This window comes from Dermacentor albipictus, chromosome 2 (assembly GCF_038994185.2).
Source record: "Dermacentor albipictus isolate Rhodes 1998 colony chromosome 2, USDA_Dalb.pri_finalv2, whole genome shotgun sequence".
In the NCBI taxonomy this organism is placed as follows: Eukaryota; Metazoa; Arthropoda; class Arachnida; order Ixodida; family Ixodidae; genus Dermacentor; species Dermacentor albipictus.
Window position 1 is genome coordinate 15600830 of NC_091822.1, and position 22715 is coordinate 15623544.

Genomic DNA, 22715 nt, shown 5'->3' on the forward strand with positions numbered 1-22715 from the left:
AGAATTGAAAAATTAGAGGCCGGTTAGCTTCCTCTTAGCATTATATAAAATAGTTACCAAAATAATTTCCAATAGAATAAGGGCAACACAGGACTTTAGTCAACGAAGGGAACAGGCTGGCTTCAGGAAGGCATACTCTACAAGGGATCCAATCGATGTCAACAATCAGGTTATCGCTAAATCCGCAGAATACAATAAGTCTCTCTATATGGCTTTCATAGATTACGCAAAGGCATTTGACTCAGTAGAGATACCAGCAATCATAGAGGCATTACGTAATCGACGAGTACAGAACGCTTACGTAAATACCTTGGGAACTATCTACAAAGGTTCTACAGCTACCTTAATTCTACACAAGAAAAACAGTAAGATACCTATAAAGAAAGGGGTCAGACAGGGTGACAAATCTCTAAAACGCTATTCGTTGCGTCCTTAGAAGTATTCAAGCTATTAAACTGATAAGGCTTAGGAGTAACGATTGGCGGCGAATATTTCAGGAACCTTCGGTTTGCCGAGGACATTGGTTTACTCAGCAACAATGCAGACGAGTTACAACAAATAATTGAGGACCTTAACAGAGACAGTATAAGAGTGGGGCTGAAGATTAATATGCAAAAGACAAAGATCATGATAAATAGCCGGGCAAACGGACGAGAGCTCAGGATGGCCAGTCGGGCTCTAGAATTTATGAAGGAGTAAGTTTACCTAGGTCAATTAATCACAGGGAACCATGATCATGAGAAGGAAATGCACAGAAGAATAAAAATGGGTGGGATCGCATATGGCAGACATTGCGAGCTGCTTACTGGAAGCTTACCATTATCATTCAAAAGGAAGGTGTACAATCAGTGAATCTTACCTGTGCTTACATATGTGGCAGAAACTCGGAGACTGACAAAGAAGCTTGAGATCAAGTAAAGGGCCGCGCAAAGAGCTGGAACGAAGGTGGCTAGGCATAACGCTAAGAGACAGAAAGAGAGCGGTTTGGATCAGTTAGCAAACGGGTATAGATGATACTCTAATTGACATCGAGAGGAAAAAATGGAGCTGGGCAGGTCATATAATGCGCGGGTTAGGTAGCCGTTGGACTATTAGAATTATAGAATGTGCACCAAGAGACGAAAAACACAATTGAGGATGACAGAAGACTTGTTGAAGCGATGAATTAGGAAATTAGCGGGTGCTAGTTGGAATCGGTTGGCGCAGGATAGGGGTAATTGGAGATGGCAGGGAGAGGCCTTTGTCCTGCAGTGGACATAAAACAGGCTGCTGCTGCTGCTGCTGATGATGATGATGATGATTTCAAAAGCACAAATTAAGCCATTACGAGCAAACGAGTACTTTATTCACATGCACAGGGCTCTTCAGAGGATGCAAGTTATCACTAGAGCACGTGAAGTGCGGCTACCTGAGTGATGTATCCTACTCCACTGAGCAAGTTCTCATGTTTTATGGCTATACTATTCGTGTCGTGGTGAAAATTTACCATACTTTTCTGCAATTTAATGTTTATGTGGGTGCAGTTGGTGTTCTGAAATACCCGAAAGGTATGAAAAAATATTGACATTTACAAAAAGTGACCACTGAATCGAATTCGATGCATTATTACAAAGTTGAAAATATTTGCGCATCCCTATGCAATACAGATAGCTTAAAATATCGGTTTGGACGCTTGTATACACACTACATGCTCCAGCAGCCACTAGAATATCATAAATTGACAGAAGGGTGTTCAACTGCGCTAGTTGGTTCCTCCTTCGAGGATTGTAGCAGCAGAACTTAAGGAACACGAACACAGAAGGAACGACTAGACGAGGACGCAGCTGCATTGTAAACTGATTTGTTTATTGAAATTCCCACTCTTATTTTTTGCGCCGCCATATCCCTTCTCGTATGTATCTGAAGCTGTCCCAAAAAGGTGACTTCGTTTCTTGTCAAGGCGACTGAGGGTGTGCTTACACATCGCGCTCTTGTTTTACTTATCTCAAATGCCTCGAGAATCTCTCCAGGTATTAGCGGAGTGACGAGGTACTCGCCATCAGGAACTGGTGGGGAAAACAGTTCAACATGGGCTATTGACTTTGGCGGCAGGCGAAGAAAGCCGGTGGAGCGTAAGCGGCAATGCGGTGCGTCAGAAGGATCTGCGAGATTCGGCAACTCAAGGCAAAGGGTACTGGCAGAGCAGTCAATAAAAGCAGAATGCGCGGAGAGAAAGTAGCGGCCGAGAATTAGGTCGTGGGGGCAATGAGTAATCACGGTTAAGAGGACAGGAGTGTGGCGGCCGGCAATGCTGGCACGTGCCGTACACATGCCGATGATGGGCCCAGTACGGCCATCCACAACGCGGACGACGCATGCTCAAGCTGGCGTGAGGACCTTTTTCAGTCGTCGTCGGAAGGGAGCACTCATTATAGAAAGATGTGCTCCTGTATACATGAGTGCAGTGACAGGATAGCCGTCAATGTCAACGTCAAGAAGGTTTCGGTTCGTAAGTAACGTCAGCAGAGGATTTGAGGGCAGGGTCAACAACGCAGCTTCACCTCCAGAAGCTGGACTGCCTAGTTTTCCGGCTGGATCAGGGAGGCGATAGGCGACGAAGAGAAGCGACGGGGTTGGGGCGAACGAGACATGACGTCGCGGTGAGGGTGAGCGGCTGTGTGAACGTTTGGAGCAGGGGCGTCAGCGCCAGTGGGTTCATGACGGGTGGCTTAGGGAACAGAAAGCCCAAATGTGAGGGATAAGCGGTGGCGTATGTCTGAACAGGTGGTGGCAATCGGTTGCGGCAATCGCGAGCGATATGGCCGATGCGACAGCAGTGGAAGCCGATCGGCCTGTCATCAGGGGTACGCCTTTCCAATGGGTTGCGGCGAGATCTGACACGAAAGGACTACCGGGGATGAGGATGGTCGCTAGAGAACTGGTGAACGCTGGGTTGAGAGGTCGAAGACATGGAGTTCAGACACGTGTTCTCGGCTTCATGTCTGACGACGGCCTAAATCATCGCAATCATGGTTGCTGGCGGATCGGGAGGCGTCGCGGAGAAAGGTGGCGAACAGGGGGCCTCGAGCGTGCGGCGAAAAATATGGGTTACGTCGTCACAGGTGGTGGTTCGATGCGGTCAACCCTCACATGTCGACGTAGCAGCAGTGTTGGGTAGCCGCATGACGTCGTGTGTGATACGGCGTCTCTTAGCTTGTCCAAGGCGACGGCATTTTTTCATGATGGCGTCGATAGTCGAGACGTTGCCGAAAAAGAGCAAATTGAAAGCGTAGTCGGGGATGCATTTTAACACATGCGCCACTTTATCTGCTTCAGACATAGTATTGTCAGCTTTGCGGCATAGAGTCAAGACGTCGAGGACGTAGGAAACGTACGGCTGTGTAGGTGTTTGAACACGAAACGCAAGAGCCTTTATCGCAGCAACATTGCGCCCATTCGGGTCGCCGAGCAGTTCCCGTAGCTTTTCTTTGAGATTGTCCCAACTGGTAATCTCGTCATCATGCGTTTGATGCCACACGCGTGGGGTGCCGCAGAGAAAAAGGACGACATCGGCGAGCATAATGGTTGGGTCTCACCTGTTATTAGCGCTGGTATGTTAATAGAGCTTGTTCCTTTCGTCAACATCCTGTCCCTCCAGGCCAGAGAGCACACCAGGGTCGCGATGTTGGGCAGCCGTGATGACTGCGGTAGGCGGACAAGCTGAAGCCGTTGCAGAGGCGGGCTCGTCACCGGGAGGCATGGTGACAAGCTCGATGTACCCCACTACGGAGTTCCGTGGCGAGGACGGAAATCGCTAATTTCGACTAGAATGTTACGTTTGGAAAGACACAGATGAAAGAGGCTATCTACAGGCTATTTATAATGGAGCCAGGCCGAGACTCGCTCGCGCCAAAGGCACAGTGACGAGACACACTTCGTCGCAATATTCGAACGGTAACAGGCAGAAGAATAGCGCATGCGCAAATGCGCAAAAGCGGTATTGCGACAGACATCACCGTCCTTCACCACAAGACAATAAGGTGACGAGGATTGGGTAAGACGAGGTACGCCATCCACTTCAAACAAACTGTACTTAAGGTATGAATGTCCTTTATTTATTACCGAGCGCCTGGGCGAGAACACTTGGCGAGTGCGGACCACGGCTTTCGACACGCGCATATACAACTGAAAGTGAAATAAATTTGTTGTGCATGTGTGAAGCATTAAGAACTGCATGCGTCGACAGACGTAACGTGACTTCATATACTTTTCTTACAGGAGCAAACCAGCCGCAGCGTCGTCGTCTGTAGTGAAGAGTGGATCCATGGATGGAGAAGGAGGAGGTGGAGGACGGCAAAGTCAAAAATAGAACAAGTAGCCCAAGGAACCGCTGTTTCGTCCATATCGTCTCTTACAATCTATCTATCTATCTATCTATCTATCTATCTATCTATCTATCTATCTATCTATCTATCTATCTATCTATCTATCTATCTATCTATCTATCTATCTATCTATATATATATATATATATATATATATATATATAGAGAGAGAGAGAGAGAGAGAGAGAGAGAGAGAGAAAGCGAGAGAGAGTTTGCGGTTTGAGCCTCCCAGGTCGAGAAATAGTAGCGACGTCCCTGTTTGCTATGGCAACCACCTTTCCGGAGCCAAGCAGAGGGAGATCATGAAACGGGGCCGTGGGAAGGCAGTGTAAATGGCACAATGTTCATGGAAGGCGCAGCGGGGTGACCAGTGTGCCAAGAGGTGCGCCAATGCGTGCGTTTTCTTGCGGCTTCTGCATTTTTGACCTATATTGCGGCCTCTCAAAGAGGTTTTAGCTATCGCGTGCTCGGCTGTTATATAAAATAAGCACTTATATTTCTTCAAATTGTTAACTGAACTCAATTCTTGGTTATAGAATCGAAAAACAGCTGGAACACTAGTATTCAGTATAAAGCGTTCCGTGCAGCTCGAACAACGTATACAGTGATGCATGCATCTTCAGCTTCTGCATTGAATCGTGTGCTCGAATTAAAACTGGAGCGGCAGGGCTTCGTGGACGCTGAAAACATAGTGCCGTTTTTTTTTTTCTGGTGGCAAATGTAAGCATGGAAACACTCGCGGGACGTGCGCATGCACGGGCGCACGGGCGCAAGAACAAGCCTGGTCCGACTCGGGCCAGGTTGTTCAAACCCGGGCCCGACCCGAAGCCCGGAGCTTCAGGCCCGGGCCCGGACTCAGCCCGTCTTGACACCTACTTTGCCATGCCCGGCCCTGCCCACGCACCGATACAGTTTTCGCGCAGGCCCCAGCCCGCGCAGGGCTGTAGTAGGGGCTAAAAGCAAAAAATTATGACAATGGTCTGCGACACTGAAATCCCACACTCTGGCTGTTACGTCTAAATCACTATTACAAAACATATGGTCATCGATGGTAGCAGCAAGGTTTGGGTATTGGGTTCGCCCAATAAAAGTTAGTTTTGTTTTTCACGGTATTGCTACTGTGTTCTTCAACGTCACCACCACGTGACCATATATACAGGGGTATTCAATGTAGTTAAGATGGCCGACCAGCAACTACACCTAGCAGCCAGCGTCTCGCGACCTTCTTCTTCCTTTCTCTTTTTTTATCTTTCCATCACAACATAAGGCCGATTCAGAGTGACTATATATCTTCATATTTAATTTTAATATCATCCTCAATTGAGTTCCAAAGGTATTTCAAATAACGAACAACAACTCTCATATCTGTTGCGTGTTCCGCCATTCTGTAATCCTTTTTGTTCTGTTTCTCCACTTTTGCTTTGTATTATCTTCGCGTACACTTTTTATTCTCTGTTAAAATCTGTATTCGTGAAATTATTATTTCTTTATGTGTGCACTCGTGTGTATGCGCATGTGTGTGAGAGAGAGCTTGCATTGTTTATGGGCATTGTTTCTCCAAGTGCGCCAGCACCAAGCCCCTCGAGGTTGCTCCTCTGCACTTTATCGAACACTTTTGATTGGCTGATTGATTACTGAAGGACATAGACAATGAATGCATCTTTTGACTGTGTAGTGACATTCTTTTCTGTAGTAGAGACGTGTTCAAGTACCGCCGCATGGCAGTCACGGAATCCCACAATATTTACGACTTCACTGTGAACTACGTAATTAGGAAAATTACATAAAGCTCGACGCAATATTATAGTCTTCTTGGCCGCTAATTTTCATGTAATTTGTTTCGAGATAGTGTTGATAAAACAAAAGTTACAGCCGTTTTCTGTAGCCATATTCCTCCGTAAACGGCTATGTATGGACAGCAGACGGGACTTCTCTAACGTTTATAACTTCACTGTGAGCTAACTTTTGATGACAAGTAAATGAAACGAGTTGTAATGATAGAGCCTTCTGAGAGGCCCATTTCAGTATATTTATTTCGAAGGTACATGCATTAGACTGAAAGCTGCAGAGCATTCCCCCATGAAATTGAAGACGAAATTTTTTTCTTGTCGACAAGTCCTAAGTTATCTCTACAGCGCTTCGCTGTAAAAACAGTGCCGCCGGCTCCAAGGAATGCCAAATGTTTTGAAAATGAGTAAAGGTTGTTTCCTCAGTCAAGGCGCACGCAGTTTATTAAATGACTTACCGGACTTTGTTTGGTACGGATGCATGAAAAATGCATTAAATATCTCGCAGCAAGAAATGATTTGCATCACCGACAAACAAAAACAGTTGTGATGTTTATTGCTGAAATACACATGCAATGGAAGCCCAAATTTCACTAGCAATTTTAATCGTGAAGCTGCAGCCAGATGGTCAAAACATTTCAGTGACTCTAAATCGTAAGACTTAAAATTTGCTCGACCTAGCATACTGTTGAGATCAGTTTAGCCTTGGATAAGACCCCCTGGTGTTGCGTAGCAACTATGGTGTTAGGCTGCTAAGCACGAGGTCGCGGTATCAAATCCCGGCCACGGGGGCCGCATTTCGATGTAGGCAAAATGCGAAAACACCCGTGTACTTAGATTTACGCGCACGTTGAAGAACCCCAGGTGAACCAAATTTCCGGAGTACCCACTACGGCGTGCCTCATAATCAGGTCGTGGTTTTGGCACGTACAACACCATAATTTAAGCCTGAGAAAGGACGCAACTGAAAAATTTTAAAGTTATTGCCATGAACAGAAGAATCGTAAAGAAACTTTCATAATCAGGCGTTTTAGGATGAGATCCTGGAAGTAGGCAAATGTGGCATACGACATGAATCCCAGTATACTTAAGAAATAACCTCACGATTTCACCACCTTAGCTTCTAAACAAAAAGGTCGACGCGACTAGGCTGAAGAACTTAATTTTTAGTTAGACTGCACTAACTCCTTAACCACTCTCACAAAGGAGGAGTACTCCGAGTAATTAACGTGTGTGCGAAAGGCTGTTAAGGTATGCCTTTGTCTGGTGGCATATTGATATAGAAAATGGATTGCTTTGATGCATCAGTACTGTATCAGTGTGGTTTTACTAAAAGGGTCTCAGATTACACAAGCACAGTCTACCAGTAATAAAACAACAGTATACTAGCAACCAAACAGCGAGGGTTAGTAATTCGAAAGCTCTTAAAGAAAGAACAGTTGCCCGTCTGGGTTATCTGTAACATGGCCAATGTGCTTTGGCCATTGAAGGGTGGCGCTGTTATCCGATGGCCTAAGTATTCAAAGTAAGTTATTCCAGCAAGATGCAGATTTTTTTGCACAACATCTTAATTTAAACGCTTCGTATCAAAGTTTTATTCACCAAAATAGTTCCGAAATATATTTCAATTTGTCCGAATTGGCAGAATTCAATCATTTTCTGATAGTCATGATTCAGATTCGGACGGTGAGAAGTACTTTTGATCTACGGATGTTACTAAGTCATTAATGAATATCAGAAATGAAGTGGCCCTATAGATACGCCCTTGTGGGAGACGAGATTTCATTGAAAATCATTCCGAACAGTGTCTTTCGTAATTACATATTGCTTCGGGTTTTTTAGGTATGCTTAGAACCAGGTTATCAATCGTGTGTTTTAGAGGACCTAAATTAATTTGTAAAGGAACATTATGTGGCAGAATTGGCCAAATGCTTTGCTGAAATCTATCAAAACTCCATTAGTTTTGTTCCCATAAGTAATTTCTACTGTGAAATATTGAACGGTTTGTATTAGCTGAGTAGGTGAAGAACAACCTTTGCTAAACCGTCGTTGCTACTTTACGAATATATTTACATGACGGATGATGAGTGCTCACATTCTGCGTTTACTTTCAGATTGTAAGATTGCAAATATTGCACGATTTAAACGGACACAAATAAACTAGTTTTCCTAGCACGGAAATTGACTTAGTCTTCACTATCTCTTAATTTTTCTGGTTCTCGACGTTTGTGATAAAAGACATGAATTCTCCGCCGCATATTGCTAACACCGAGATGACAATTACTCCAGCTCTATAGAGGCCAAGTACTACGAGTCCACCCTTGATGCACCTGACAGCCGTCGTCGAGTTTTGATTGGTTAGAAAGCCGCGAGAAGCGAAAGCGATTTGCTCCAATTCGCATAAACAAACTCAGCCTGTCTCAACATTAAAGTTACTCCAGTTGGTTTTGCTAAAATTATACTAACCGCCATGGTTGCCTAGTGGCTATGGTTTCGGCCTGCTAAGCACAAGGTCACGGGATCGAATCGCGGCCACAGCGGCCTCATTTTGATGGGGGCGAAATGCGAAAACACCCGTGTACGTAATTTATTTATGTGCACGTTAAAGAGCCCCAAGTCGCCCAAACCTACGGAGTCCCCCACTATGGCATGACTCATAATCAGCTCGTGGTTATAGCAGGTATAACCCCTTAATTCAATTAATTTTAAAATTATTTACTGCAACGGTTGCTAATGTCCTTCAATCTAATGATTTTGTGATGACGCAGAACTGGTAGCATTACAATCCATCGAATTTAGTATGCAGGGAATAAAAACAAGAACATCAATTTTATGAACACATGGCCAAGTTTGTGGCTGACGGCTTTGCTGTGAAGTACAATCACAACGTGAAGACGACCACTGCTTCATCATGGTCACGGAGCCTATGCATCGTGCAACGAGTTTCAGCGGCTTACACGTAGCTTTTGAATACCAAACAACGTTCTAGAAGGCCACTTCTGGAGCGACTCTCCTAACTTCTATGTCGCTAAAATGTCGCCAATTGTTCGTTCAAGCCGCCAAAAAAGTCACCGGTTGCTAAAACGAACATTTTGTTGCTAAACAGACAAAAAAATCGATAATATGGCAAGACTAGGTACAGGCCGTGAAAGTATAAAAAGCAATGTTGATTTTGTGTTTTCAAATGCGTAGTAAAAAAGCGCCCATGTGCGGGCGCCATTGTGAAAAACAACTTAGCCTCTCTTTTTGTTTTGGTAGATATGCCTATGGGCGTGCATAATTATCAGATCACGGTTTTGGCTTGTGGAGCTCCAGACTTTAATTTTAAAGATTGTTACATATAGCTTCCACAACGCGCGGTACCAAAAGTATCCCAGATCGCTTCTCAATTTTTTTGCGCTTTCTGAACTACAGAATTGTTGCTAAAGATAACCTCGCCTACGCCTGCAAGATCGTGAACATGGGCGAGACTTCCCGCGAGTACCGGACCAGGTTCCTGCCGCGGGAGATCAACATCTTGGCGCGCCTACGTCATCCGAACATCGCCCGCGTCTTCCAGATCATTTGCGAAGCAAGGAAAGTGTTTTTCATCATGGAGCTTGCCACAGCTGGCGACCTCCTGTTCAAAATTCAAGTGAGTCTCTGCAATTGTCTTTTACTTGCAACACCAGGCACCTACAAAAGTGGGTTTGCGGAAAGAAACTACTCTTTTTACGAATATAATTGTGCTAAAGTCAACGGTGGTGTATTAATTCGCTCTGTGTTTAAGTCTGCTTTACCGTTTTGTATTGTCTCTTGTGACTGGCGCTCTCAACCTTAAGTTCTCATCCGTTTGAGGTGCTCATCCGTGCGCGATACGGGTCCCGCAGTCGCCAGAGAACGCCCCCCATTGTCACCGTTCCTCTGGCGCGACAGGAGAGGGTGCGCTTGCGGCCAGCCTTCCTCGCTCGGACACGTGAGATTGAGCCGCGTAAGCCGGCTCACCCTTGCACCCTTGCAAGCGCATATACAGCATATGACGCGCGGCGGCGATTTTATCAACCTTTCACTTGATACGGAACCTCACGGCAATGGCGATGGCAGAACTGCGGCTGGCGTGTCCATGTAATCGCTATCGCAGTAAAAGAGAACAAGTACACAGAAAACGAGCAATGGGAAATAACGCATTCGAATTAGAATGTCAAAGTAAATTAATAATTGTCTCGTGAGCACTGATACTTTAGCGTTCATCCACTTTAGCGTATGTTAAAGCAACTGTCAACTTTATTTAATGGCTTCACGTACAAGAGAAACAAGTATTCATATCTTTAAATAGGATAACTCTACGCTGATTCACAATGTTCCCAGAACGGGACTAGTACTTTGTCTCGTAAAGTTGGCTGGTGCGCGGGTTGGTTCGGTGATCAAACAGTAATAACTATGTCTCTGGCATCGGGAAGTAAGCATCCCGAAAATGTATATTTCTGTCCTTAAAGTACACTTTGACCAGTCGTGTTTCTGAAGACTCGTGACTGACATCCATTCGTGTCTGGAAAACACAATGCATCGTCAAGAATGTTAGGTTGTCGCGCCCTACGCCTCCAGTCGCACTGAAAGCCAAGAATCAAATTGCATTAGGCGAAAGTGGAAAATCCAAGAGGCAAGTTGGTCAAGAGACCCAGGCGATTGATCCCAACGGAATACTTGAAGCACTGCATTTGATAAGCTAATAAACATCTTCATGAATGCAACCGGTTGACGCTGCTAATTTTACCAGCGTAAGGAATCCTGGCAAATTTCGCACAGAAAAGCGTAACTGAAGCGAGATACTGTCGCACCCTGAGTAGACGCCGACGAGTGATGTGACAGCGTACGCGTCACCGCATGAAGCGGCCGCGAGTGCGGCACTCGCGGCTCAACTCGATGCTCGACCGGCGCCTACAACGGGCGTGAATTGAAAACGTGGTTTTAATGCGCAAGCATTCTTAGCCGCTTAACCCAGGAAATGTTTTCATCGGTCTTTCTGGGCTGCCATAAGGCGTAAGGCCATGCTCTTCATCAAGGAAAACAGAATAAATTCGAAAGGAAAAACGCTGGCGGCGGTGAGTTTCGAACCCAAGACCCTACGCTCTGAAGCCGAGCCTTACCCACTGGGCTAAACTAGCGCGCTTGTAGAAAGTGAATGTGTCTGTACCATATGAAAGTTTTGTACCGGCCATACAATACCATGCAAAACAGAACTGCAGAAATTCATCTGGGTGACTTCAAGAGCGAACGCTTCACCTTAGGAACACGAGGAACCCCGCAAGGAGTACTTTTCTCACCTTTTCTCTTGAACATTACCATGAGAAAATTGCCACCCCTAACATAAGAACTCCTAGGTTCCTTACCTCACGTCAGCCATTCAATATATACAGACGACATAACAATCTAGACAAACACTGGCTCAGGTGGCAAAATTTCAGAGGCACTGCAAACGGCTGTGCCCACGTTTCAAGACAACGTTGAACTATACCGGCTAACATGTTCTGCCTAAAAATATGAACTACTAATAATGACAAATAGAACAGACAAAACAGACATCCAAGAGCAGGCCTCCACAAGAGGGGTTCGAATGGAATCTGGCCCAGTCCTGGGTGTGATGAATATCCGGGTGATGGGAGTGCTCATACAGCACAGCACCCGCAACTCACACGCTATAGCAGGGCTACAAGCCACGATCCAAGAAATGTGCGGATTAATAAAAAGAATCGCATGAAGGCACAGAGGCATGAAGGAAGTGGACCTATGTCGGCTGATAAAGGACTTTCTAATCAGTCGCATGGTGTACTCCCTCCCTTAAGGCACATTCAGATCGAAAGCGGAGCGTCTAAGCGGACAAGCGGATTTTCAAAGCGGCGAGCGGCCGCGCCTGTTCAGACCAGCCGCGTTGTCTGGCTGTCCGCGCCGCCGGGAAGGCGGGGCATCTCGCAATATCTTTAGCAATTTCAAGGACGTGCCGCCATCTCGCGGCACTTTGGGGTTGTAGCAGCACTTTCGATATTTTTTTTTCGTCGTGGTTTGGCGTGCTCCCGTCCGTTACCTACTTCTGCAAAATGATGAGCTCAGACGAAGAAGACGAGTTCGTTGGCATTTTACTCGCCACTTGTACAGGCGCTTTTCAAGATTTGTTACAGCGCAACACAAGACAAAGACAAAAGAAGGTATACAGCAATGACACGGCACCGCGTCATCGTTTTATACATTCTTCTGTCGTTGTCTTGTGTTGCGCTGTAACAAACCTTACAATAAATTCCAACGAACTGGCTCAACTTGCTGTTTTGTCGCTTTTCAAGAACAGAAGCGAAAAGCCCAGAGAAAGACATTTGTTTACATTCGTTCACCAGCGCTTCCGCCGTGTCGGGTTCAGATTGGCTGCTGCCAAAGCGGCCAAATCGGTCCTTCCGCGATCCGGCCAAGCGGCCGCGTATTTTCCGCAAAGCGGAAAATCCGCGCCCGCTTGGCCGGATCCGCTTGTCCGCTTGTCCGCTCCGCCTTCGGTGTGAACGTGCCTTTACTGCCAGCTTTGGCGAGCGAACAAAATTAACGCCTTAATCTGTCTAGTATACAGAACAGCGTTGGGCCTACCCAAGTACACCAATCTGGACAAACTATTGAGATTATGAATACATAACACTATAGAAGAACTGATCGAGGCACACAAAACAAAGAATTTTCGTCTGTCCAGTACACTGGCCGGCAGGTACTTTGTGGACAAGCTGGACTATAAGTCCCACACTCGCCTAAGTGGGACGAACCCCCTTGTCAGAAATCGCATGATGACAACTGATCATTAAACCTATCCTAAAAACATGCTCCCAGGAAGGCACGACAGACGTCGTACAGCCAGGGCAAAGCAGTTCTGGGATAAGGACGACCACTCTTTTGCCTATGTGGATGCGGCGGCGCAAGGTAACCGAAAATACGTTGTGAGCCTACTGGCCGAGAGCAGCCGCATTTTAAACGAGGCCACAGTTGATACTTTCTCCGCCCTTGAGGCGGAGGAGACTGCGATTGCTCTAGCCATCACGAATGACTTCGTTCATAGATTCATGAGCGATTCAAAAGCGAGATCTTAAATTACAGTAAAGGCACTGTTCACAAAACTACGCAGCAAACCTTAAACGATTATTACCACACGTTCTATCAAGCAGACAGACTTATTTCATTTTTGTTTATTTATTTATCAATACTGTAAACCTTGAAAGGCTAATACAGGAGTGGTCATACAAACAGTACATCGAATTCAAACAAAAAGGCAATGGTTACAATCGACCCGCCATTTAAGGAAAAAGTAAATCTAAGAAAACAAAAATACGCTATACAGTGCGTACGCCATGTAAAGTGTAAGAAGCAGCTAATACAGAAAAAGAATGCACATTGGGTGTGCCATGTAATGCATAAACAGTATCAAGTGTAATGTATATTAACATATCATGCAATGGACAAACGTGCGCAAGAACCTAGCGCCGAAAAGTACGAAAGAACTTACGGACACCGGCACGTGGTGGAAGAAGTTGGGGCAGGACTATACGTCATTGGTAAATTTTTGAGGAACGATCAGCGAAGACGACTACAGTGCGTTGATCATTCCGATAACGAGTCGAGGTGCAATTCCAGTGCCGACACGAATGAGTACAGAGGTTGGAAGCAAATAATGTCACTTGGGAGGGAATTCCACAGATCTATTGTTAAAAGAAAAAAATAGTATTTAAGTGTGCTGCAACGCGACAAAATGGTCCAATACATTTATCATGGTTAATTCGACTACAGTGACGTCTGGTGGGCACGAAGTAGTCTGATTTTGTTAAGTTTATCAGGTCATGGTAAAGAAGATAAAGGAACTTCAAACAGGCCAACCTCCTCAGAACAGCAGGTGTTGGTAAGCCTGCTTGTGTGCGAAGGGCAGTTACGCTGTCGTACCTTCAATACTTTGTGTATATGAATAGGAGCACCCTGCTTTCGATCTTTTCTAATGCTATGTCAAAAACGTTTTGATGGAGGTTCCATACTATGCTGCCTTATTCTAATATCGACCTAACCAGGGTTTTACTAGCAGTTAATTTCACCGAGATGGGGACTGTCGCTAGCTTTCTTCGAAAAATCCGACTTGTTTGAACGCACGTGCGCAAACGTTATTGATATGAATGTCGCATTTAAACGATCTTGTTATTGTGACACCTAGATATTTGACTAAGTGTACTCGTTCTAACGAAGTATTATTTATATGTGAAATTTAAGGGCTATTTTTTACGTGCTAAAGTGAGACACATATATTTGTGTGTTAATTTTCGTGCCCAATTTTTTTCACCAGGTAACGATGTTTTGTAGGGACTTGTTAAGCTTTGTCTCTTCATCGACTGTTTTAACAGGTGTGTATATGACGCAGTCATCCATAAAAAGGCTTATTGTAACGACTGGTTCCATGCATGTACACAAGTCGTTAATATATACAAGAAACAGACTTGACGCCAGAACCGATCCCTGTGGCACACCAGAAATAACATAAACATAGTCTGATTCAGTATTATTTAGGCAAACAAACTGGCACCAATACGAGAGGTAGGTTTCAATCCATGAAACAATCTTGGGATTAATACCAATTGACTGGAGTTTGAAGATTAGTAATTTGTGTGGAACGCGGTGTGAAGCCTTCGAAAAATTGACAAAAATTGCATCAGCTTGCAGTTTTGAATCGGTTTTTACAGTAGAGTCATGTACAATTTCTAAATGTTGAGTAACAGTTGAAAGCCCTTGCCTGAAACCGTATTGTCTGAAATATATTAGCTTATTTTCTCCCAGGTAAGTTATGATAGCCTTATTTATTGTATGTCCCATTAGTCTGCAACATGTGCTGGTTAGGGATATTGGCCTGTATGTGTCTAGAAGCTGCTTGTTTCCACCTCTGTGAATTGGCGCGACCTTTGCGCATAACCAGTCCGCGGGAAGCACTACCGTTTCAGGTGATGCACTGAGAATTTGATGCTGGAAGGGGAACAGTTCACCCACGTAATGCGTGAGGAAAGTTCTTGATAAATTATAGGGGCCAGGTGATTTTTTAACGTCTATTTGTAGCAGCAAATTCAAAATGCTGGTCTCTGTTCTCAGGATTTCAGGCATTGCTGATTCGTCCTCTGACAAGAGCATGTTAGGGACGTGGGCACGGGAGAAGAGCGACAGAAAATATCTGTTGAATGAGTTAGCGATAGACACGCGCATTCTCAATCACTATACCTGCAATGTCAATTTGATTGGCGCACTTGCCGGTTTTAACAGACATCGTCAAAATTTCCGAGGGTCATTCTTCATGAACTCAAGTAAAGTATTAGAATAAAGGCTATCTATCGCGCTTCTTAGCCTTTCTTTTAGTTCTTGTGAAAGCTGACTTGCCATAGTGGAATTAATCTTTTCTTGCGCATCCTTTGCATCCATCTTTTGAGGTTATGATAGTTCTTGTTATCCACGGCATTCTCGGCTTTATTTTTTTGAGCTTGGAAAGAATAAATTTACTATCACGGTGTGCAAACGTACCTTTTAATTTTAGCCATAGGTCGTTGGAATCCAACGTAATATAGTCAAAATCATATCTATAATTTCTAAAGAATCAATGAAGCGTTGATCATTTGCCCCTGTGTAATCCTTAACGAAAATTCTGGTGTCAGTACTAGGGTGCCTTGTACCCGTGCTAAGATCGTCAACCGTCAATAAAATCATTTTATGGTCGGATATACCCGGTTTTATGCTAACTTCAGGGGTTAAAGTTGCGGACACAAAGACAAAGTCGAGCACTGGGTACACTTGCCCTTGAACGCAAGTTGGTTTATGCACAAGTGGAGCTAGCGAGAAACTCTGCATGATATCAAATAGAAAGTCACAGATTTTGACTTCTTTATTGCCAATTAAGAAATTATCCCAATCATTGCCCCCAAGTTAAAGTCTCCAGCTAGAATTATTTTGCTTCTTTAGTTGATGGGGTTATATAACGGGTTATATAAGAAGTCGTGCATTTCAACATGGTAACTGTCCGGAGCGCCTGCTTGTCTGCCGATACCGCCTATTAGTAAAGTGACATCGTTGACCTTTATTGTACAGCATCCGCTCTCATGATCAGCGATACCGGTTTCTCCGTGAACAAATAAATGCCGCTTAACAGCAGTGGCAACGCCTCCACCATGACCGTGCCGATCTGTGCGTAGAAATGCATAGGAGGGAGGAACGAACTCAGAATCATGGATATCTGAATTCAATCACGTCTGTGTAATTACAATTACATGTGAGCCGTACAACAGCAGCAGCTCCTCAATTTTTTGAAGTTTAATGACAATGCTTCTCGCAATAAAGCACAGTAACGTCAGCCGTGCAGTATACTTTGTATTCGTCATTGATTCGTAAGCTCTAGCGTTCGCTGTCACCTGGGGCTTCGAGCCATGAAATGGCTCCATTTTGTTCTGATCGCTATTAAAGACGAACGGGTCTTCATTATTCCTTAATTTGTCGAAGTGTAGACCGACTTTATCTCCGTTATACCGACTACCTGCCACAGCTTTCCATGGCTTCTAGCATATTTCACGAATGTCAGCGGAAATATCTTCAAAAATTCAAATTTTCTTTCCTTTCAGTTTGAAAAAATTGCTAAGAACTGTCATTTCCTTTGTAAATTCATAAAAGCGTTTTATACCTGGCCGATCTCGACCTGGCTTTCTTAAGCCGATTCGGTGCACATGCTTCACAGTTATGACATGGACGTTTAGAATATTATGCAGTATATCTTTTGTTACATGAAAGTCCAGAATGTTATGCAGTATATCTTTTGTTACAAGCGATTCCAAGGCTGCAGGAGATTTTTTATCGCGCTATTTCACGCCTTATATCATGAGCTTATTGGGTCGGCTCCTATTTTTCAGGTCATAAATTTTTCTAGTCATTTGGGCAACTTCATTGCGCATAGCGTGCAGAGTTGTCTCACACTTATCTAATTCCTCGTGATATTGCTTGAGTCATGAAAGGGAAGCTTCAGTTTGTGAAAGCCTCTGCTGCACATTTGACAGACCAGTATCTACGGTCGAGTGCGAAGTTCGGATTTCAGTTCCAGCCCGCAATTTTCATCTAGATTGTCGGGGCCAAGATTTTCCTTTACGTCACCACTCCGTTGCAAAGCATGAGAATGACGCGAAATGATTCCAAACTACAAAGCAGTGGGCACTGTGGCTTCAGAAGCACTACCGGACAGACATTGCTCTTACCGCAGGCACAAAAGTACGATTTGTGGCCAGCCTATACGAAGAAGAGTACAAAGGGCGTCATTGTGTTCCGGGTGGTGCTACCAAGCCCAATGAGTGGCGCGTGCCTGCTCGGCTTCCTCTTAAACTGGTCCACTAATGTTCCTAGGGTCGCTGGTGATCCAAATGAACGATCCAGGTGTGACACAGTCGGCCCGAAAACCATGTGACGCGAGCACATTGGTATCAATGCTGGCGATACCCCAGTGCAGTGAAATGGATTGTCGCGTCATGGATGCCGTTGATGCCATTGCTTTTGCTGCATCCACGTAAACCCAGATGGATCTGCAAGAAGTAGAGCCCGAAGTAAGTCGTAGTGCCGCGGGCGGTGCTACCAAGCCCACTGAGTTGCGCGTGGCTGCACGGCTTCCTTGTAAACTGATCCACCGATGTTCCTAGGGTCGCTCGTGAGGTAAATGAACGAACGAGCTGTAACTCAGCCGGCGCGAAATCCATCTGACGTGAGCACATCAGTATCAATGCTGGCGATAATCCCAGTGTAGCGGAAATGAATTGTCGCGTGATGGACGCCGTTGACACCATCGCCTTTCCAGAGGCAGAGAAGGAACCAGCACTGCATCCACGTAACCCCAGATGAATCTGCACGAAGAAGAGCATGAGGTCATAGTGCTTCGGGAGGTAGTACCAAACCCATTGAGTTGCGCGTGGCTGCTCGGCTTCCTCTTAAACTGGTCCACCGATGTTCCTAGGATCGCTGGTGATCCAAATGAACGATAAAGATGTACCTCAGCCGGCACGAAATCCATCTGACGTGAGCCCATCCGTATCAAAGCTGGGGATACAACCAGTGCAGCGGAAATGGGTTGTCGCGTGATGGATGCCATTGACGCCATCACCTTTGCCGAGGCAGAGAAGGAACCTGCGCTGGATCCATGTAACCCCAGCTGGATTCTTTCCGAAGAAGAGCACGATGAAAGTCATAGTGCTTCGGGAGGTGCTACCAAGCCCATTGAGTTTTGCGTGGCTGCTCGGCTTTCTCTTAAGCTGGTCCACCAATATTCCAAGGGTCGCTGCGGTGATCAAAATGAACGATCTAGGTAAGTCAGCCGGCACGAAATCCATGTGACGCGAGTACATCGGCATCAATGCTAGCGATACACCCAGTGCAGCGAAATAGATTGTCGCGTGATGGATACGGTTCACGCCATCGCGTTTGCCGAGGCAGAGAAGGAACCATAGTTGAATCCACGTAACCCCAGCTGGATGTGTACGGAGAACAGCACGAAGTAAGTCAAAGTGATCAGGGCGGTGCTACCAAGCCCACCGACTTACGCGTGGCTGCTCGTCTTCCTTTTAAGCTGGTACACCGATGTTCCAAGACTCGCTGGTGAACCAAATGTACGATCCAGGTGTGACTCAGCCAGCAAGAAATCGAGGTGACGTGAGTACATCTGTATGAATGCTGGCGACACGCCCAGTGCAGCGGAAATGGGTTGACGCGTGTTGGACGCTGTTGGCGCCATTGCCTTTGCCGAGGCAGAGAAGGAACCAGCGCTGCACCTACGGTACCCCAGCTGGATCCGTACGAATAATCACCCGAAGTAAGTCATACTGCTCGGGCGGTTCTACCAAGTGCTCTGGTATGGTATACATCTAGTATGGGCCCCCGCCCACTCCAGAAATCCCGAGAACGAGGAAGCGCACCGCATCGCCAGAAGGTTAACAAGCTGGTAGGTTGAACCCCTACATCCTCTGGCAATGGGGAGTTCATCTCCCCCCCAAACGCCCTTGGCAACTCCCTCTAAACTTACTTGGGAGGCCTCTCTTTGGACTGCCACCGAACGCGTCAAACAGCTAAAAATTGTCTAATGGGCCGAAGGAATAGCTCCTAGCATGGACCACCCTGAGATCCCGTTATAATTTTTTTAATAAAAGTGTTGTAACCACCACAAAATCGGCGACGGGTAAATTCTAAAAAAAATACAGTATACTTATGGGCGACTTCAATGCCAGGGTAGGCAAGAAGAAGGCTGGAGGGAAGACAGTGGGGAAATATGACATAGGTTCTAAGATAGCAGGGGATAGCTTTTAGTAGAGTTTGCAGAACGGAACATCTTGCGGATAATGAATACGTTTTTCCGCAAGTGGACGTGGAGGCGCCCAAATGGCGAGAGTAGAAATGAAATAGACTTGATACTACGTTCCCTTGTCGCACTTGGATTCCCGTCATCTGTTGCTCTTCTATGTCTCTTTCATAAATACTACTATAACTCATGGTCCAGCAATTTGTCACTTGAAATTCCTTCTCGCACATCTACTCGACTTCATAGTCACCTCAGTTTCAGGCGCATTTTTGGCCGCAAACAGTAATTCAATAACTCTGCATTACCGCGCGCCATCGCACTATGGAATAGCCTTCCAAATAATATTGTCTTACTAAGGGATCCTGCAAAATTTTGTGAACTTTTGGAACTTGACATGTTCGCTTGACATTGTTGTATGACTTTATATTGTATTCGCCTTTGTATCGTTTTTCGACTTTGTTTTCTATTGTGGTCTTTTGACATTGTATGTATTTTTTAATGTTTACCAGTGTTCCTTTTTTCAATGTACAAACTTAGTTGGTTCTCCTACTACGTAGTTCCCTTTTTTCCCTTACACGTTTGTTGCTTTGCTGCAACCCTCCTACCCAATGTTCCTCCAAGCCTGCAGGGTAAACTGAATAAATAAATAAATAAATGAATAAATAAATAAATAAATAAATAATACAAGATGTGGACGTGCTCGGCAAGGAGCGCTGCAGTGACCATTGGATGGTAAGATCTCGCATTAGCTTAGACTTTAGGAGGGAATGGAAGAAACTGGTACATAAGAAGCCGATAAATGAGCAAACGGTAAGAGGGGGAGTAGAGTAATTCCAGATGAAGCTATAGAAAAGGTATTCGGCTTTAGCTCAAGAAGAGGACGTTAGTGTTGCAGCAATGAACGACAATATTATGGCCATCATTAAGGAGTGTGAAATAGATGCCGGTGGTAACTTCGTTAGACAGGATACCGATAAGCTATCGCAGGAGATGAAAGATGTGATTAAGAAACGCCAATGTATGAAGGCGTCTAACCCTACAGGTAGTATAGAACTGGCAGACCTTTCCAAAGTAATCAACAAGCGCAAGATATCTGACATAAAGTTGTACAATATGCAAAGAATTGAGCATAGTCTCAGGAACGAAGAAAGCTTAAAGCAGTGAAGAAGAAAATAGGAATAGCAAGAATCAGATGTATGTGCTAAGAGAAAAAGATGGCAATGTCACTACTAATATGTATAAGATAGTTCAAGTGGCTGAGAAGTTCTATACAGATTTATACCGGACGAGTGGCACCCACGGCGATAATGGAAGAGAGAATAGTCTAGAGGAATTCGAAATCCCACAGGTAACGCCGGAAGAAGTAAAGAAAGTCTTGGGAGTTATGCAAAGGGGGAAGGCAGCTGCGGAGGATCAAGTAACAGCAGATTTGTTGAAGGATGGTGGGCTGCTTGTTCTAGAGAAACTGGCCATCCTGTATACGCAATGACTCATGACCTCGAGCGTACCGGAATCTCGGAAGAACGCTAACATAATCCTAATCCATAAGAAAGGGGACTCCAAAGATTTGAAAAATTATAGACCGATGAGCTTACTGTCAGTTGCCTACAAACTATTTACTAAAGTAATCGCAAATAGAATCAGGAACACCTTAGGCTTCTGTCAAGCAAAGGACCTGGCAGGATTCCGTAAAGGATACTCAACAATAGACCATATTCACACTATCAGTCAGGTGATAGAGAAATGTGCGGAATATAACCAACCATTATATATAGCTTTAATTGATTACGCCAAAGCGTTCGATTCAGTCGAAACCTCAGCAGCCATAGAGGCATTACGGAATCAGGGTGTAGACGAGCCGTATGTAAAAATACTGAAAGATATCTGTAGAGGCTGCACAGCCACCCTAGTCCTCCATGTTGAAAGCAACAAAATCCCAATAATGAAGGGCGTCAGGCAGGGAGATACGTTCTCTCCCAAGCTATTCACAACGTGTTTACAAGAAGTATTCAGAGACGTGGATTAGAAATAATTGGGGTTAAAAGGTAATGGAGAATACCTTAGTAACTTGCGATTCGCTGATGATATCGCCTTGCTTAGTAACTCAAGGGACCAACTGTAATGCATGCTCACTGACCTGGACAGGGAAAGCAGAAGGGCGGGTCTAAAAGTTATTCTGCAGAAAACTCAAGTAATGTTTAACAGTCTCGGGAGAGAACGCCAGTTTACGATAGGTAGCGAGGCACTGGAAGTGGTAGGGGAATACATCTACTTAGGGCAAGTAGTGACCGCGGATCCGGATCATGAGACTGAAATGATCAAAAGAATAAGAATGGGCTGGATTGCGTTTGGCAGGCGTTCTCAGATCATGAAGAGCAGGTTGCCATTATCCCTGAAGAGAAAAGTGTATAACAGCTGTGTCTTACCCGTACTGACCTACAGGGCAGAAACCAGGAGGCTTACGAAAAGGGTTCTACCTAAATTGAGGACGACGCAACGAGCTATGGAAAGAAGAATGATGGGTGTAACTAAGGGGGGCTTAAGAAGAGAGCATCCTGGGTGAGTGAACGAACGCGAGTTAATGACATTTTAGTTGAAATTAAGAAAAAGAAATGAACATGGGCAGGGAATGTAATGAGGAGGGAAGGTAAGCGGAGGTGATTAAGGGTTACGGACTGGATTCCAAGAGAATTGAAGGGTAGCTGCGGGCGGCAGCTTTTAGGTGTACAGATTTGCAAGGACAATATGACCACAATTAGCAGATGACTGGGGTAGCTGGAGAAGTATGGGATATGCCTTTGCCCTGCAAAGGGCGTAGCCAGGATGATGATGATGAACCATCACGTGGCTTAGCGCGCGCGTGCGCGAAAAAAAAAGAAAGCACGTGTCGCAAACAGGCAAAAAGAAAGAAAAAATAAAGGTGCGCGGAGCATGTGGAAGGGGGAAAGGTAGTGGAGTGGGTCGTGTTAAGAAAGAAAAAAAAAGAAAAAACGAAGAGCCCTAGGGTGAGGAGGCGCCGCCTGTCTTCTATTCCTGTTGCCATGACAACGTAAACAATCGTGTGCGCCGCCATTTGACCGAACTATCGCCCTCCTGCTAGAGCCGAAACTGAAGATGACCTTGGTGCTAGCATCGAAAGAGCGTCTGCTTAAGATCAGCCAATGGCAGCCATGCGGAGATTCACTCCTGGGCCATCATCGCCATACAGTATTCATGATACAG

At 45.2% G+C, this 22715-nt stretch overlaps 1 protein-coding gene across 10 annotated transcripts in view; it reads left to right on the forward strand.

Annotated features, from left to right (window-relative positions):
- Positions 1–22715, forward strand: part of LOC135910875 (testis-specific serine/threonine-protein kinase 1-like) — a 371556-nt gene that overhangs the window by 36528 nt on the left and 312313 nt on the right. For 7 of the 10 annotated variants that reach the window (XR_010567145.2, XM_065442939.2, XM_065442944.2 and 4 more), the window contains exon 2: positions 9566–9785. Coding sequence is in view for 9 of the 10 variants with exons in the window: in XM_065442939.2 (XP_065299011.1) it covers positions 9566–9785 (220 nt within the window). In the remaining variant the exon portion in view is untranslated. Of the gene's footprint in view, positions 1–4334; positions 4354–9565; positions 9786–22715 lie in introns of those variants that run through there. The other 3 variants (XM_070533486.1, XM_070533488.1, XM_070533489.1) reach the window with 2 other exon arrangements.